This window comes from Terrapene carolina, unplaced genomic scaffold (assembly GCF_002925995.2).
Source record: "Terrapene carolina triunguis isolate 2854851 unplaced genomic scaffold, T_m_triunguis-2.0 Scaffold68, whole genome shotgun sequence".
NCBI classification, from domain to species: domain Eukaryota; kingdom Metazoa; phylum Chordata; order Testudines; family Emydidae; genus Terrapene; species Terrapene triunguis.
Window position 1 is genome coordinate 73,200,944 of NW_020664419.1, and position 16,888 is coordinate 73,217,831.

The 16,888-nt window shown below is 37.9% G+C and overlaps 1 protein-coding gene across 2 annotated transcripts in view; it reads right to left on the bottom strand.

Moving 5' to 3' along the window:
• POC1B (POC1 centriolar protein B) overlaps window positions 1–16,888 on the bottom strand; it is a 97,448-nt gene that overhangs the window by 55,432 nt on the left and 25,128 nt on the right. For both annotated transcript variants that reach the window (XM_026648834.2, XM_026648832.2), the window contains 3 exons: window positions 14,569–14,702; window positions 13,468–13,536; window positions 6,016–6,168 (listed from right to left, as the gene is read on the bottom strand). In XM_026648834.2, coding sequence (XP_026504619.1) covers window positions 6,016–6,168; window positions 13,468–13,536; window positions 14,569–14,702 — 356 coding nt within the window. The remainder of the gene's footprint in view (window positions 1–6,015; window positions 6,169–13,467; window positions 13,537–14,568; window positions 14,703–16,888) is intronic.

A 16,888-nucleotide genomic window follows, 5' to 3' on the forward strand; every position in this document is an offset into this window, starting at 1 on the left:
CTAGTCAATTAGATTAGAATATTAAACATGTTCATTAATCTACTCTAATAATTTCTAAAGGAATATTAACCTTTGACCTATGCAATAAAAAATAAGCACTTCTACAGAAGTTTCCATTCAAAGATCTCTCAGCACTTTCTGAATATTAATTATTAAAAGGGAATTTGGTTTTAAAGTAGAGGATAATAGCTAAAGAAAATGAGGTACTGAGATTAGGTCATTTGCTGAAGATCACAGGGAAAAAGTATGGCAGAAAAAATTACTAGAATCAAGGTCTACTGTCTCCTACTTCTGTGCTTTAACCATGATTGTTATTTTACTGACCTCCATTAACTGGCTTGAAGAAATTAATATAAAAATATTGTTACACACTATACTTTTATAGTGTGTTTAATCTGAAAATCTGATTTTGTGCTGGGTTGACATCCTCAAGGTAAAACAAACCAAGAAAATATTCTCTGATTTTTACTGCCACCTAGTGTCGATTAGTAGTCTGTTCATCTAAGAAAAATGCTGATTTAAAATTACGCAGAAAATGTAAATGTGCAACTTGACAAGCAAAACATATTCAAACTCATGATACAAACACAATGCACTTAAATATAACAGAATATTACATTCAAGTTTGAACATATTTTTAAAGTGATGTACTAGCTCAACCTTCCATCCATACGGAGGATTCAATTAAAGCAGAAATACAGAAAGCTCAAAAAACACAACTTAGTCTCTTCCAGAGTGGTGCACATAACTTAGCATATTATACTACAACTGTACCCCTGAATAATTAAACCTAAAGCAAACCTTGCTATCTCCAGATAAATAATACAACTTATGTTTTCACAGAAAATCCATTAAACATTTGGCATGAAAGACAAGAAGTCCCTTATGTACAGAACATGTTCTTCCCGTTAAAAGTTTAACTGTAAATCTAAGCCAGTTTTGTATTGTGTAGATTTTAATCTAGTCTTTTTATTCAGTGTTTCCTATATAACTCTAGATTATTATCTAGATAATTATGATGTTAATTACTGCACATATAGCAGTTTATTTGGTTACTCCCAACGCCCATATGTATTCCATAGCATAAGGGGACCAAATTCCATGGCAAGAATGCCTAAATTCTACAGTAATGTTAAAATTACTCTGTAGTACAAACACTCTTCTTTCCCATCCAGTTATGCCTCGAAAAACATTTAATTGCAATTTAGGGGTTTACGATATTCAGATGCAAAGTAAGTCAATGTTTATTTTCAAGTATGGTAACCCAGCTCCAATTTGTGGGCCTCAACTCCTGCAGAACCATCTACTAGGTAGCCTGGCTCAGAACCTTCTTGTCTCCATTTAGGCCAAGGAAGAGAGTAGCTTGCAGCTGGCTTCAGCAACTCACTTCTCTAAGCCTTGACTTCTCTGTTGTTCTCTAGGTAGCTCAAACTATATTACTAATTTTCTCTGTTTACAGGCTGTAAACTGGACTCCAGCTCTGGCTCCCTAACTTCCTAGCTCCATGGACCTATAGTCTGATCTATTATGAGAGATTCTTAAATTGTTTAGTTTATGAACATGGAGGGAGTGTCGCCTGTAATCCAATAATTCCTCCTTGTGGGGAAGATGGGTAGTAAGAGGCAGCAACAATCAGGGCCCAGGTCATGGAGACAGAAAATAAAATATCAGATGCTTGCATCAAACAAAATGGTAAATTTTATGGCATATCTGAAAAATGCCAATATTTGCAGCTACACAACCAGGAGGTCTTGATTAAGATGAATGGGACAATTCAGAACTATTATTTCAGGCTCCTTGTTAACACAGGAAGACAACACTGGATCTATTTACACTCTGTAGACATTCTCAAGCAGGGCCAGCTCCAGGTTTTCTGCCGTCCCAAGCGGGCGAAAAAAAAAAAAAAAAAAGCGGTCGCGCCACTCCACTCTTCGGTGGCAATTCAGCGGCAGGTCCTTTGCTCCTGGACGTGCCGCCCCAATAGCAGCCAGAGTGCCGCCCCTCGGTATTGGCCGCCCCAAGCACCTGCTTCTTTAGCTGGTGCCGGCCCTGTTCTCAAGACTATGTCTACACTGTATTAAAAAAACCTGAGGCACTGAGTCTCAGAGCCAGAATCAGCTGACTCAGGCTTGTGGAGCTTGGGCTCAACCCTCACAGGGTCTCAGTGCCCAAACTCCAGCCCAAGCCTGAAAATCTACACCCGGGGTGGGCAAACTTTTTGGGCCGAGGGCCACATTTGGGTGGGGAAATTGTATGCAGGGCCAGGGCAGGGGGTTGGGGTGCGGGAGGGAGTGCGTGGTGTGGGAGGGGGTGTAGGAAGGGGCTCAAGGCAAGGGATTGGGGCAGAGGAGGGGTATGAGGGGGCTGAGGTGCAGGAGGGATGCGGAGTCCAGGAGGGGGCTCAGGGTAGGGGTGCAGACTGCAGGAGGGGGCTCAGGGCAGGGGGTTAGGGTGCAGGGTGCGGTGGGGGTTCAGGGCAGGGGGTTGGGGTGCAGGAGGGGTGCAGGGTGTACGAGGTGCTCCGCATGCGCTGCCCTTGCCAGGCCTCCAGGTGCCTCCCCTGAAGCTCCCATTGGCCGAGAACGGGGAACTGCAGCCAATGGGAGCTGCGGGGGGCGGTGCCTGGGGGCCGCAGGGAAGTGGTGCCGGACGCTTCTGAGAATGGCGCAGGGCCCACGGCGCCATGGGGAGCAATCCCCCGGGCCAGATCCAAAGTCCTGAGGGGCCGGATCCGGCCCACGGGCCATAGTTTGCCCATCCCTGATCTACACTGTACTGTTATAGCCCCACAGCTGAGCCAGCTTACCTTGGCCAGCCATGGGTCTTATCACATTGTAGACATATTCTTTATAAGTTTTTTTTTTTTTTTTTTTTGAATGAAAGCTTACTTTTGAGAACTGCAGAATACTTGGAACTCTGGTTACTCCTAATCTCAAACATCAGACTGGTCATTTTAAATGATGTTAATTTATCGAATCGTAAAATTTTATAAGCTATAAAGATGGAATTTGGTGCCGTACATTAAGACACATAATGGATCTGAATTTTAAGCAGGATTGGGTAAATTCCTCACTAGTTGTGATTATATATTATTATAGTAGCTACCAGTTAAGCTTTAGAAAGTAGAGTGATCCCCTGGAGGATTCAGAAAGATACCTTCACTAGTGCCATCATTGTGTACAACATTATACAGTCATCAAGATGAAATCTGGATGTACTCACACCTTCCCTGGAAGCTTCAGGTTTCTGTCACTGTAGGAGGTAGAATACCATGAGATGGACCAATTATGGAAGTCCCTAAGATTCATAAGTTGTGCTTTTTTTTTTTTATGATCTTGTTTGATTCCCACACACAGTCATGCATTCTTAGGGTATATCTATACTAGAGTGACTGCACCGGCACAGCTATGGCTCTGCAGCTGTGCTGCTGTAGTGTAGACACTTCCTACATTGACAGAAGGGGGTTTTCTGTACATATAGGTAATCCACCTCTCTGAAAGGAGGTATCTATGTCAACGGAAGAATTTTAGATGTAGGCCAGGCCTTAGTATTTTTTTCCTAGGGCAATTAAATAGTTTTCATGCCTACTATAGAGGTGTCTAGGTCTCTTTCTTGACATATTTTGTAGTAATATATTCAAGAAGGGTTGAATATTCAATCTTCTTCAATCATTGAGGGGCCCACTTAGGGATCTGGGGCAAAATCAGTACTTGATCCTGCTAGTGAAGGCAGGGGGCTGGACTCGATGACCTTTCGGGGTCCCTTCCAGTTCTATGAGATAGGTATATTTAATATTGCTAGATTGCATTTCTGTCTCCGTAAAGGCTTGAAAGGTCATGCATTCTTTTATTACTGCCACTTAAAATTGATTAACCTATTTGTGGTTTTGCCCTTAATGCTTGTATACATTCTAAAGAATACAAAAAGCAGCTCCTGGGGCCTCTTAATGTGGTACAATGCCCAGCATCACTGAGTTAATTTTAAATATATAAGCCTCAGATTTAGTTAAGGACTAACTTCTCCACCTGCCATTCCCCATAAAATATATCATTTGTTGTTTGTCAAAGCTAAGCAGCTCTGCATTTTGTTTAATGTCTCCATTTACTTGCACACTGGAGACATGAGTTACTAGAAGGATTAAGTATCATAACCAGATTGTCCTATGGCTGAAATACACTACATACCCCTATTTGTTGGGGGAGGGGAGAGGAAATGTCAGGGCTATTTCAGGGGCAGGAAATGAAGTATGATTAAAAGAAGAGTGCAGTTATAATCTGGAAAGTGACTCTAAAATGGCATAACGAGACACAGGATGATACATCTTCCAGGTCAAGTTTACTCAGTTTAGAAAAAACTTTTTTCTGAGACATGCAAACTGAACATGGGATATGAAAGTCAATTTGTGTTATTACTAGTTCGTGAGCAGTGAACCCTACACAACTGAGGTGCTTCAATTACACAACTGATTGTAGCTGCTATATAATACACCTCACTTGGCGGCAAGGCTTATTGGTAAGGCATACTCAGAAAAGGACAGCTTGACTTTCACATCTTCAACTTAGTTTGCAAGTCTGAATGTTCTTAAAAAACAACAACAAAACAATTTCTTTCACATATAAACTGAGCACACTGGATCTGGAAATTTTCAGAGATGGTAAATGTTTTTACTAACAAATGCCACCTCAAAGATTTAGCTATTAATTGGTCATTCAAAATTTTAAGGCAACCTCTTGCTATCATCGGCATTATTGCTGCTCTGATGATTCATCAAAGACCATTTATATCATATGAGACAGCTGGAGAGAAGTTACAGTACTTCTTTCATTATTACCTATTGGTGACATTGTAACATTATTTTTTAAATTTTGCTGACGGAATGAGACATTAAAATGGAGGACTTAAATCACAGAAACAACAACAACAAATTGCCAAAGTTATTATTGGTCACCTGCATATTGTTGCTGACTGAGTTTGTCACATTTTTTATTTGTGCCATCATGCTGAGACCACTGCTTTTTAATATGACAAAATCTTACAGCTAGCATAACTATCTGCAGAAAAGAAGAGTAAGCGGGGGGAGGGGGAGGGGATTTGATAGCAGCCTTCAACTACCTGAAGGGGGGTTCCAAAGAGGATGGAGCTAGGCTGTTCTCAGTGGTGGCAGATGACACAACAAGGAACAATGGTCTCCAGTTGCAGTTGGGGAGGTCTAGGTTGGATATTAGGAAAAACTATTTCACTAGAAGGGTGGTGAAGCACTGGAATGGGTTACCTAGGGAGGTGGTGAAATCTCTATCCGTAGAGGTTTTTAAGGCCCAGCGTGACAAAGCCCTGGCTGGGATGATTTAGTTGGTGTTGGTCCTGCTTTGAGCAGGGGATTGGACTAGATGACCGCCTGAGGTTTCTTCCAACTCTAATCTCCTATGATTCTTTCTGTCTGATTATAAACATGAGGGCCAACAAAGTGAAGTACCACAAACTTTCAAGTATAGTTAGTGCTAATGAGAAATGCCAAGAGACAGCATTCTGCACTTAGTTGCTCACAAGAACACAGAGCTTGTATCCAAAATATACACCCAAATCTTCCTCACTACGATCAAGAATTTGCAGTGATAGGAAAAAAATGGATCAAGCTACACCTGATAATTTACTTTAAACAATTCTAAATCTTTACAGTATTCATTGTTTAAGGTTTCATTAATGAGAGGGAATAATTTCTGAATTACAATAATCATAAAAGTCTTGTTATGAAAAATGAGGATGTCAATAACTTTTAGAAAGGCTAATAAAGATATTTCAATACATTCAGTGTCTGTTTCTAAAAATTTTATATTCTTTGAAACAAAAAAGAAAAACGCTGATACTGATAATAAATGACAAGAAATTGCTTAGCACTGCATTATCTGGTGCCACACAGACCTCATCTCAGTATAAATGGTATTTTGACAGCCAATGTTAGTTAGAGAGAGAGAGAAAGAAACTGTAAATATTAGTGTGGATAATCATGGAACTTACTTCAATTGACTGAGATTGCCCATCATGGGGATGAGGTGATCTTGGATAAATATCAAGAAGGTGAGGTGGGTCATCAGTATGTATTCTTCTAATATGTTGTTTAAGAACTTCCTTATAGTTAAATGAATCAAAATTGGTCTTCCACAGTAATACCTGTAAATCAACCATCAACCTTATTAAAATTGAATAGTTTTTTTAATATGGAAAATAACTCTTCAAAAGGAAAACTCAGGAACTTGATTTTCAAAAAGTAATGGTACTAATCGTCTGCTCTCCAAATTGCAATACAATAGCTATGTGCAATTTCCATAAAGAACCTACAATATCATTTTAAAGGCAAAACACTGTTTAAAATAATAAAGGTTCAATGTTAGGAATTTTACTTTCAGCATATTCTAATATCCAAACCATAACTGTTTAGTGATATTCTGTTGATTACAGTTAAAAATACAAGCACCTCAAAATTTGTAACAGAAAAAAAAAAAAACATTCTAACAAGTCTTGGCAATACAGTATAAGGTTTTGGACTTTGCATTGAAATATAAATATAAGGGTTTGTCCCCTGACAAACCTATGCTTGCAGAAGATAAAGAAATGTTGACGAATTATAGCATATGCTCCAGACCCCACCCCGATTCTAATAGATTAAAGAATAAAACAGGGTAACATACTTATACTGAACTAGAAAATGAAGGATTGTTAAATAAGATTAAGAGCTTTGATATAGCTATATTTTACTAATTTGTAATTATGAATAATTAATTATAGATAAGCTAACACTTAGGTCAAGCCCTTGCCTGGCATGAGTGTGGTTTTGTCAATTCTTTGATATAAAATTGCTGAATTGTTTAAGATGATGTTATTTGCTGTCAAGATAAGTAATGTATTGTGTTGGAAGATGCAAGTAAGAGGTATACAATCATGTAATGATAAATAAAAACCCCTTTTTCTGGGAAGATCCAGGAACATGGTGACATGGAACAACACGATCCAGAACCTGCAAAACTATCCGGAAAAATGCAGAAGTTGGGTAACTGAAGGTTACTCATGTAATGTATGGATACATATAAAAATTAAACAGGTGATGTGCTAAAGGCCAACTGGATAAAATGAAGTAATTTGGAACGTAGAAAGATACAAAAGACCTAAGTGAACTCTGCCCAAACTGTAGAAACACCGAACCAGAAACTGAAGTACTGGACTAAAGGACCAGACCAGGATATCAGAGGAAGCAATGACCATCATGGAAGGTGAAAGGACTTCCCAGTGCCCCAGAATGTGGTAACTTGGGTTGTTTACAAATTCTGTCTTCTCTGTTATTATTGCATGGCATAAATATATGTTCAGACACTGTAAGTAACAATAATTTTGTCTGAAATTGCATAAAGGGAAAAAATTGATTAAGCCTAAACCACCACCATCTTTGGTAAATTGTTCCAATAGTTAATTCCATCACGGTTAAAAAATTTCACTTTATTTTTAATCTGAATTTTTCCTAGCTTCAACCTCCAATCATTTGATCTTGTTATATGAATCTGTGCTATACTGAAGAGCCCTCTATTATCAAATTTCTATTCCCCGTGTAAGTACTATTGTCAAGTCACCTCAACCTTCTTTTTGATAAGCCAAAGAGATTAAGCTCCTTAAGTATTTTCTTATAGACACGTTTTCCAATCCTTCATTTAGTAGATGGCTCTTCTCTGAGCCCTCTGATTTTTCAACATCCTTCTTGAATTTTGGACACCAGAACCGGACACGATATTCTATCAGCAGTCCCACCTGAGCCAAATACAAAGGAAATAGAGCTGCTCTGTTCCTACTCAATATTCCCTCATTCATGCATCCGAGAATTGTGTTAGCCCTTTTGGCCAAACTCATTGATGATTCCCCATTTACAATTACATTTTGAGACCCATCAGTAACTTAGTTTTTAATCCATTTAATATGTGCCATGTTAATTTTGTATCATTCTAGTTTTTTTAATTAAAATGTCATGCAGTACCAAATCAAATGTCTGTTTCCTTTAAATTTCTTTAGTGGAAGGACTCCATGTAGGACTATAGGCCTAGTTTTGGCCTCAATGAGATATTGTTTTAAGTTGGATTTAGATATTAGCATGAGTGATAGGCCCAAAGCATTTGACCAAAAAGAATGAGATCACAAGAAAGGAGGATTGTTTGCATTAAAGATGTAATGACCCGTGCAATACCAGTGTTATCTTATTTAAGGTTTAGGTTGAAGTAACAGAAAATGAAGAAAACATGGTCAATTGGGTGCTAGGTCCAGGGCTCAGCACAAAAATTCCTTCCCTTGGCTTTAGCGAAGGCCCAATTACCAGCAATGACATCACTTGTTTATTATAGTATATAAAATCAGGGTTCTTTAGGAATGAATGTCTTCATGAGAGCTTTTCCTTACCCCTCTGGAATCATACCATGATGGGAAGGTATCACCCAGGGCCTGATCCTGTTGTAAGTATTTTGGCCAATGCTTATAACTGAATTGTTAGTAGGATACAGAGAATAAGTGTGTATATAGTTATATTGTTATTTTTGATGTAACCAACACCAAATGGACTCTGGAATACGAAAGAAATGTTTGCGTGGAAAAAGAATCCTGGCAAACCTTGATAAATCTATTGGGGAAATTATTTCCAACATGCCCGTTTGAACAAAAGTTGACAATTATGTAGCCTCTCTCCAAATTAAGAAAGATTGGTATGGAGAAGATACAATATAGTTCCCTGTTCACATGTTCATTTTATAGCTGCTTGACTAGCTACTCAAAAGTTATTTGTTGCAGTCATGACAGAGAACACCAGGGAAACAGTACCTAAAATGTTTGTGGGGAGGAAATTACAATATCTGTGTGTATAGCAGGAAAAGAAAAAAAGGGTTGATGGAAATTCAGTAATGTTAACTATTTGACTACTCCCTTGACTGGGGGCTTTCACAGAACATGCCCTTGTCAGAGGCAGGTAGGATACAGAGAATGCGCTCATCACTTATTCATTCTTGTAAGAAAGACTAAAGTAGTTTTTGGGCAGTTCAACCTTTACTCTATTCCCAAATAACTGGACTGTTATTGTTACTTTTGACTGTTAAAAATCTTCGTTACATGATTGTTTCAAGTCTCACCTCTTCCATACTGCTGCTTCTTGAGTGGAAATCTAAAGTGTACAAAACATTTGAAAAAAAACCTCTGGTCCTAGAAGGTTATACATTCCTTATGGAATTGTTCCCTGTCATGGCCTCTCGGGGTGGCCTCAGCTTCACCTAACTGCCCTCCCCCCATTAACTTGCTATCAGTGAGGTCAGTGTTTGGACCCTTACATTCCTTAAAGCCTGTTACTTCCTAGGTGCGTCTCTCTGCTAGTCTCCTGGCTGTTTTCTTGGAGGCAACCTGGTGCAAGGCTGTCACCACTTTGCTACCCCAGGCCTTTCTGCCTCCCGTTCTTTCTCTGCCCTCTTCTCTTTATAGCAGACCCCATTTCCTTTATTGGTTACAGCTGTGGGTGCCTGCCTCCATCATTGGCAGGTCTGGCAGCTGCAAGGGGTTGTGATCAAGATGCTTGCTTGTAAACAGGAGGGACTCTCCTCCCCTCTCTGTCTATGTTCAGTATGGGGTTTGTAGACCCCATTACATTCCCCCTTTCATCTCTGTGGGTGGCCACTCAATTTAACTATGCCATTTCCTCTTCTCACTGGAAAGAATTTGGTTAACACTGTTCATGTGAATAACTATAGCCTGCTACTCTTAAAAAAAGAAAAATGAAAGGTTCCATGGTCTGTTGTGCCGAATTTTAAAGATTAAGATATATTAATGTAAACTGTAGCAAAATACACAGGACACCAAGAAAATGATAACCGGATAGAATTATGATTGGGAAAGAATGAGAGCTCTTTGAAAGGTAAATAAAAACAAGGTAAAATAGGATTGACAGAGAGACTTTATACATTTTACAGAGCAATAGCCAACATGATATGGAGTATGTTCCTATGAAAAATCTTCACAAAAATGCCATGTAATAACAATACCCCCCAAATCAAAAAGCATGTGTTATGTAGGATTCTCTTCCATTGAATTAAGTTCTCCCTTAAGAACTGAAAATATCTACGATGCAGTGATTTATGCGGAAGTTAAAAAATATTTTTTAAAAAGCCTTTAAGAACACAAGAGATGCCAATACTATAACATATAATAGCTTGAAGACAGACAGCTATAAAGAAAACACTATGTAGTGGGGGGAGGGGAGTAGGATTTCAAGATGATGTGCAAAAGCATCACTCAACCATGCTCCTTAAGCATTTTAAAAGGAAAGAAAAAAATCCAAAACAAATTCCAATTTAAACCTCCATATAGATTGGAAATGTAAGCAAGTGACATCTGATTGAGCTTTATCTATTCCATGTAATCTGACAAAATAATCCACTTCATAATGACAAATTTTGGAAAACATTTTTGTTCTATTGTCTTTACATAAAGTAGCCTTTTCAACAGATGACAAATGTTACTAGATCTCCTAAGGCATTACTACGGGGAAATCTGTGTCCTTTATGTGCATCATCTGTGCTACTAACTGTAGCTATTTACTAAAAAGTTTTAATAATTACCTCAAGACATCCCCTAAAATGAATACATTTAGTATAGAGATTATTAGAGAAGCACTATAGCAGTTCCAGAAAGTTGAGTTGAGATTTCAGCTTAGACCAGGAATTAAAAAACTCTTGTAAGAATTATAGAAGGGTCACTGGCTGGCCAGTGCACCCTCCCCTGGCTGAGCATAGTTTAGCAGTCTCTTCTGGTGCCCCCATCCTTGCTCACTCCGAGCCTGAGGTAGCTTGCACCCCTTTTTCTGACTCAGCCCTTCGGTCGGGTCATCTATAGTCCATCCCTTCCAGGGTAATAAAGACTCCAATAAAAGCAGAAGTCTAATGACCTGGCAGCCCCACCGTAGGTTTGATAAGTTTGGAGGATCAGTGTGGGAACCCAGGCCTTCCCTCTTCTCTGGGTTCTGGCCCAGGGACTCTATTAAGCAGCTAGAATGCTTCCATAGACTTCCTGCTGTCAGGCTGATGCAAGAGGCTGCATGCTGCCAGAGTGCCCCAGGGGACTCTCCCCTTGAGTTCTCTGGCTGCGTGCAGCCCCTTGCACCATGAGCCTTCTCCAACTGTTTGGGAAGTCTCTTTAAATTCTTTTTCCTGGGAGTTCTCCTCCCTGTTCTCTTCTCTTTTATTTTGGAGACTCTTCTCTCCAAGAACAGCCATTTATCTCAGCTGTGGGTGGTCATCTTAGTCACAGCTTGGGAAGTAACTGTTCTGCCCATTCACCCCTTCCTGGCTGTTACAGTGGAGGGTTTATATGCCTCTCACAGAATACTGTACTGTATCCCCCGTAGAACAACACTTATTCTTTTTAGTAAGAAACACGCTCCTCAGAATTTCCATGTAAATCTGTTAATTAGTTTATGAATTATAATTATTTTACAATGAGCCCTTTAAGAATTGTTTTTGCTAACTCTGTTTTGGCTCCTTAATGCAAATAAAATTCCTAGTAATTTTTCAGATCTGAAGTCTGACTTACTTCTCAGGTGCAGCAAAATGTAAGGTATAGGCTACTTTAATTTTTTTTTTTTTTAATTAACATTGTTATTTTTAACCATTTCTATTTCAATTGAAATAATGGAGTATTTTGGTCATTGAATAAATGCTCAAGAAGCTATAGATTAAAATGTTTTTATCCTTCATGGTTGTGAAGAGCTAATAGCTCCAAGAGATGCAAAGTGCCTTGAGATGTATGGATAAACAAAGCGTTGTGTTACTTGACAGGTAAATTCATAAGAACTTTTTGCCTTTTGAAGACTATTAAGCTTACTATAACAGTTTCACTATTCCACTATTTGGTGTACTTTTTTCACCTCCAAACTGCACTCTTTAATTAGCACATAGTAAAGTGAAAAAGCATTTGCACGAATTTGGTAAGATTTCCTCCTTTTATGCTCAAATATTTTAGTTGTTACATCTAGCTTCATTTTGATGATAATTTCATTTATTGACCACGTGTCTTTCTGCAAATCTTTTACATCTCAAATTTCAATCTTTTTTACTAGCAAAATACTCCAGCATCAATATTCTTGCTTCAGTCAGAGTTTATTTCTCTCCAATATTTGCTAGTCTTTCGATTGCTGTTGCAGATTCATTGTCATGTCAGCAGTTCTTTTATTTCCTTTGAGTTTCCCCAACTCATTTCTAGAAAAGGTGCCACGTGAAGCTACATCTCTGGTTCTTTGCATCTGATTGCACTTTAGAAGTAAGACAGTGGTGTCTTCTTTCTAATACCACCTGAGTCTTTAGTTTGAACTTTATTCCTTCAAGTTGTGTTTTCTATTAGTTGTTGAATAAAATTCCACCCTTTTCTTCCCCCAACAAAATATGAAACATGTTTGTAGTAACTCCCCGGAGTGTCACTTCCACAAAGCTGTTCTCTGTGCCTACATCATGGGCCCCCAAAACACATTTTGTTCTTTTTTTTTTTTGTTATTGCCACATAATACTGAGGAAGCATTTTATAGACTATAAAGTTCTAATCCAAGTGCTAGATGATTTCTATTTTCCTTAATTGTGCCCCTTTATTCTTTTACCATGTAAAGACCTGGAGAAGCAGCTCTAAGACCAGATATGGTGGCATTTCATAGTGACCAGATTTACCCACAGTGGCACAATCTACTGCACCCACAGTCGGGATAAGGATTAATTATATGACACGCTGGTTTAATAAAACTTATTTTGCCTGGAATTATTAAACTGATACTCTGTATGAAATCTAGTGCTTTGGCTAATTTAAACTGGCAGAACAACAATCTAAACAGATTTTGCCCTATCTCAGCCCAAATTTTCTAATATCTCATTAATTTGTGCACTAACAGACTAGGTACCTTCCTCTCATTAGAAGGGACAACCTAGCAAACAGAGCATGTATGTAGATATATATATCCTATGTGAATCATCATCAAGATCATCTTCTTTAACCAAAGCACACTAGTAACAGCAAAATTACTTTCCTGCTGTGCACTTCTGAATAGAAGAGATTTGTTTGAATTGCTGTATTATGATCCACATTGTTTCCCTGAACTTGAATCATTACTTCTGGTGTCTTTCTTATGATATGGGACTCAAAATACAAATGGAGTGCAGTCCTGTTTTTTACTGTAATACTCAATTGGAACCAGTGAATGTAAAAATGTGATTTTATTACACAAAACAAAAATAGTATAAGATATCGCAAATTAAACTTGCATATAATCCTACCTAGAAACAATTACTAAAAACATGCAAAATGGATCCAATAAGTCTACTGTAATTCTCATGTTTCAAAACACTAACTCATTCACTCACTGTAATAAATACTGAAAGAATGATTGTTTTATATAGAACATCTAGTTTTTAAACAAACCTGTGCATCAGCTCCACCTGATGCAAATTTTTCCCCACCTTTGGAAAAGGCCACAGAAAGCACAGGTCCCTGTAAAATTAAAAGCAAGTTCAGTAATGTGCTAAAATAATTTATTTCTATTACAGTCTCTCCCTTTACACTGAAATATAGATAGTCATCTGTTGTTCAACAGAACTCCAGAACTGCAACAACTTTCTAATGCTAATGAATAAGATAGACAAAATGGATGAGGTAATATTTTTATTGGACCACCTTCTGTTCGTGAAAGAGACAAGCTTTCAAACTTTCTGAAGAGGAGGAGCTCTGTACAGCTCAAAAGCTGGTCTCTTTCACCAACAGAAATTGGTTCACTAAAAGATATTACCTCACCCACCTTGTCGCTCTAATATCCTGGGACTAACATGGCTACAACACCACTGCAAACAATTAATGAGAAATAGTCCAATTGCAATGATGATTTCTACAAAATTAAAGTTGAGTGAAAGATGAATACTACAAATCACAGGAAAATATTAGGTCATGATTATTGCCGTATTACTTACTATTCTAAACAATACTATATTTCCCATATCTATTTTACTTTATATTTACTTTGAATTATTTATGATAAAAATATCAAATATATAGTAATCAGAAAGTAGGGTTTGCTGCATATTAAGGAGGAAGAGAGAAAAGGAAAGTGGTGATAGGAGGTTCTTGTTAAGACTGTCACACACTCCTCCGTTAAGCTCATGTGCTGTATAAACCTTCTGTAGTTATCTAGTAGATGATTAGTTGTTCATCTGCAAAATTACTGAAGAACATAACCCTCTTGATTTCAGATATTAATTCAGTATGAAAACTGTTACCCAGCATTAAGCACATACACTGTAGTGGCATGACTGTCACTTAAGGTTATGCAATTTCTGTCAACTTGTGAGAAGCTGCATTACTGCAAGAGTTTGTTTTCCATTGAAAATGTAGTGCATTGGTAAATAACTGCCATCATTAGTGCACCACGCAAGTGTATTATTTCTCCTCTAATGAAGTTATTAAACATATCGATATGATAAAATCTACTAACATTTCAGTTAAAAAAGAACTACTACAGTACTGCTATACCTTGTGTCCATGAAGCGTATATATAAGTCTTCCTTCTAAGAGATCCATAATTTTAAGGGTACCATCAGTAGAAGCAGTGATGAGATAGTTACCAGAAGGATGGAATGATACACAATTAACTCCTCCTCTGTGAACTAATTCACAAGAGACAAAATTCAGACATTGATACTAACTATTGGAAATAAAATCTACGTTTCTTATAGTAGTTGCTTTCTAGTGCCCAAAACAATAATCAACTCCCATTATTACTGAGAGAAAAGAAAAACAAATGTGAAAGAAAGCAGTTACTCAGTTCCATGCTAATACAACAGAAAAATTACAAAATGAAGAAAAATTCTGAGATGCTAAAGTAATTAATGCTTTTATTAAAATAAAGGATGCAGACTTGTTTGCTTTCCAGTTAGCAGGGGGAATTAATTTAAATTCATTTAAAAAAATATTAATTTAACAAAGAAAAAATATCTGAGTATAATTGCAGTTATAGTAATCCTAGTCAATTCATTGATTACAAAAAGTATTCATGGTGTAGGAGGAGCTTTGTTGACATCATGTATTAAATTTACCAAGACAGAAATAAATCAGACATTAACATATAGAATGTTAAAAATCATGATATTAAAGAGTTTGACAAACCAAAAAATATAAAGCAATTCAAAGCAAAGGTTATTTTCTGTGGTTAATTTCATACTGTTAAACCTAAACTCCTTATGATCACATACCGGTGAGTGTGTTTTCTGGTACCTAGACCCAATAACATGAGCTTAGGATGATAAGAAAGCCTTAGCATTGAATGTCCCATCTTTTATTGGCCAAACTCAGATGGTTAAGCTGACTTTCACAGCATGGGGCTTTTTAAAATAAAATAAATATGAATTCTTAAGATTACAGCAACTTCTCAGAGTCTGTAAAATTATAGGACAGTTTCAAAGGGACCAAGTTGAAATACGTTGCAGTTTTTAACTCAAATGGCATTCTTCTGAAAGCTAAAAATGTAGACAAAATGTAATAGAGTCACTAAAACATATAGAAAAGACATATTTAATAAATATTAAATGTTTACATTATTGTTTTCTGTACTGTCAGTTTCTGTTCTTGGAGAAGAGGGACTGAGTCATATTAATCACACTGTCACATCCTGATGTAGCAAAATACTTCGGCACATAGCTAACTTCAATGGAACTATGCACAGGCTTAAAGTTAAACATATGCTTAAACATGTGCTTCACTGGATCAGGGCCCTAGTCAATCAGGGCCAGATCTTGTGAGATGCAGAGCACATTCATCTCCTATTGATTTTCCTTGGATCCTACTGACTTTAAACCAACTGCAGCTGGACAATCAGCACATTGTAAGACCTGTCTGTTACCGAGTGGCAACAGACACTGAATGGAGCCAATTCTCCTATTTGGTCATAAGGATGGTGGCCCAGGCATAAAAAACAGGTTAAGAATCTCCTTTCCTTGCCCCAATAAACAAAGTATATCACTAACTACAGCTCTTTTTAATCATTTTTAAAATTTGGCTATTTGGTGGAAAATATTAGTCTTTGCTACAAGCTAATGGCTTGGTGAATTTCAATTTACAAATGGGTAGTAGCTATTTTTAATAGTTACAAAAACAGAAAAAAGTTGTTTTATACTAAACTCCACTCACAAAAAAGCCTCTTTGAGCAGTCAGGCCACTATAAAAACTCAAAATTATGATTTTTAAGGAAAAATTGTTTTTGGAGGAAGAAAAGGACATGTCTGTATTTTAGCTGTTTTCTAAACATTGGAAAATAGATTTAGGGCATGTCTACACTAATAAGTTAAGTCAACTTAATGCAAGTTGACACTCAGACACTGCAGTAAATAAGTTGGTCGGTTGTGTCAGTGGAGTGCATCCTCACTAGCAGCGCTTGCATTGATGCACAGAGTAGTGCACCACGGGTAGCTATCCCACAGTGTAACTAGCTGCAGGGGGTTATGGGAAGGGCTTGCAACACCTCATGGAACCAAAACATTGTCACAGGGAGGAATGCGAACATGGCTTCGGCCTCCCATGATCCCGCTTCCTCCATCCCTCCCCTGATATCAACGGCAAACAACCCATATTTTCTTGTGTCTTTTTTTGAAAGCCTGGCTTAGCCACACATATGCAATAGCCCAAGAAGCAGGGACCTCGCTCAGCTGTGCATTTTTGTTGTGAGCATTACAAACACCTTGTGCCTTATCCTGCAGTATTTCCAGAGCCGAGACAGGAGCCACAGTGCGGAACATTGCAATGTCATTCAAGCAGCCCAGCTGCAAGCCATAGAAAGAAACAATTCCTGGTTGCTTCT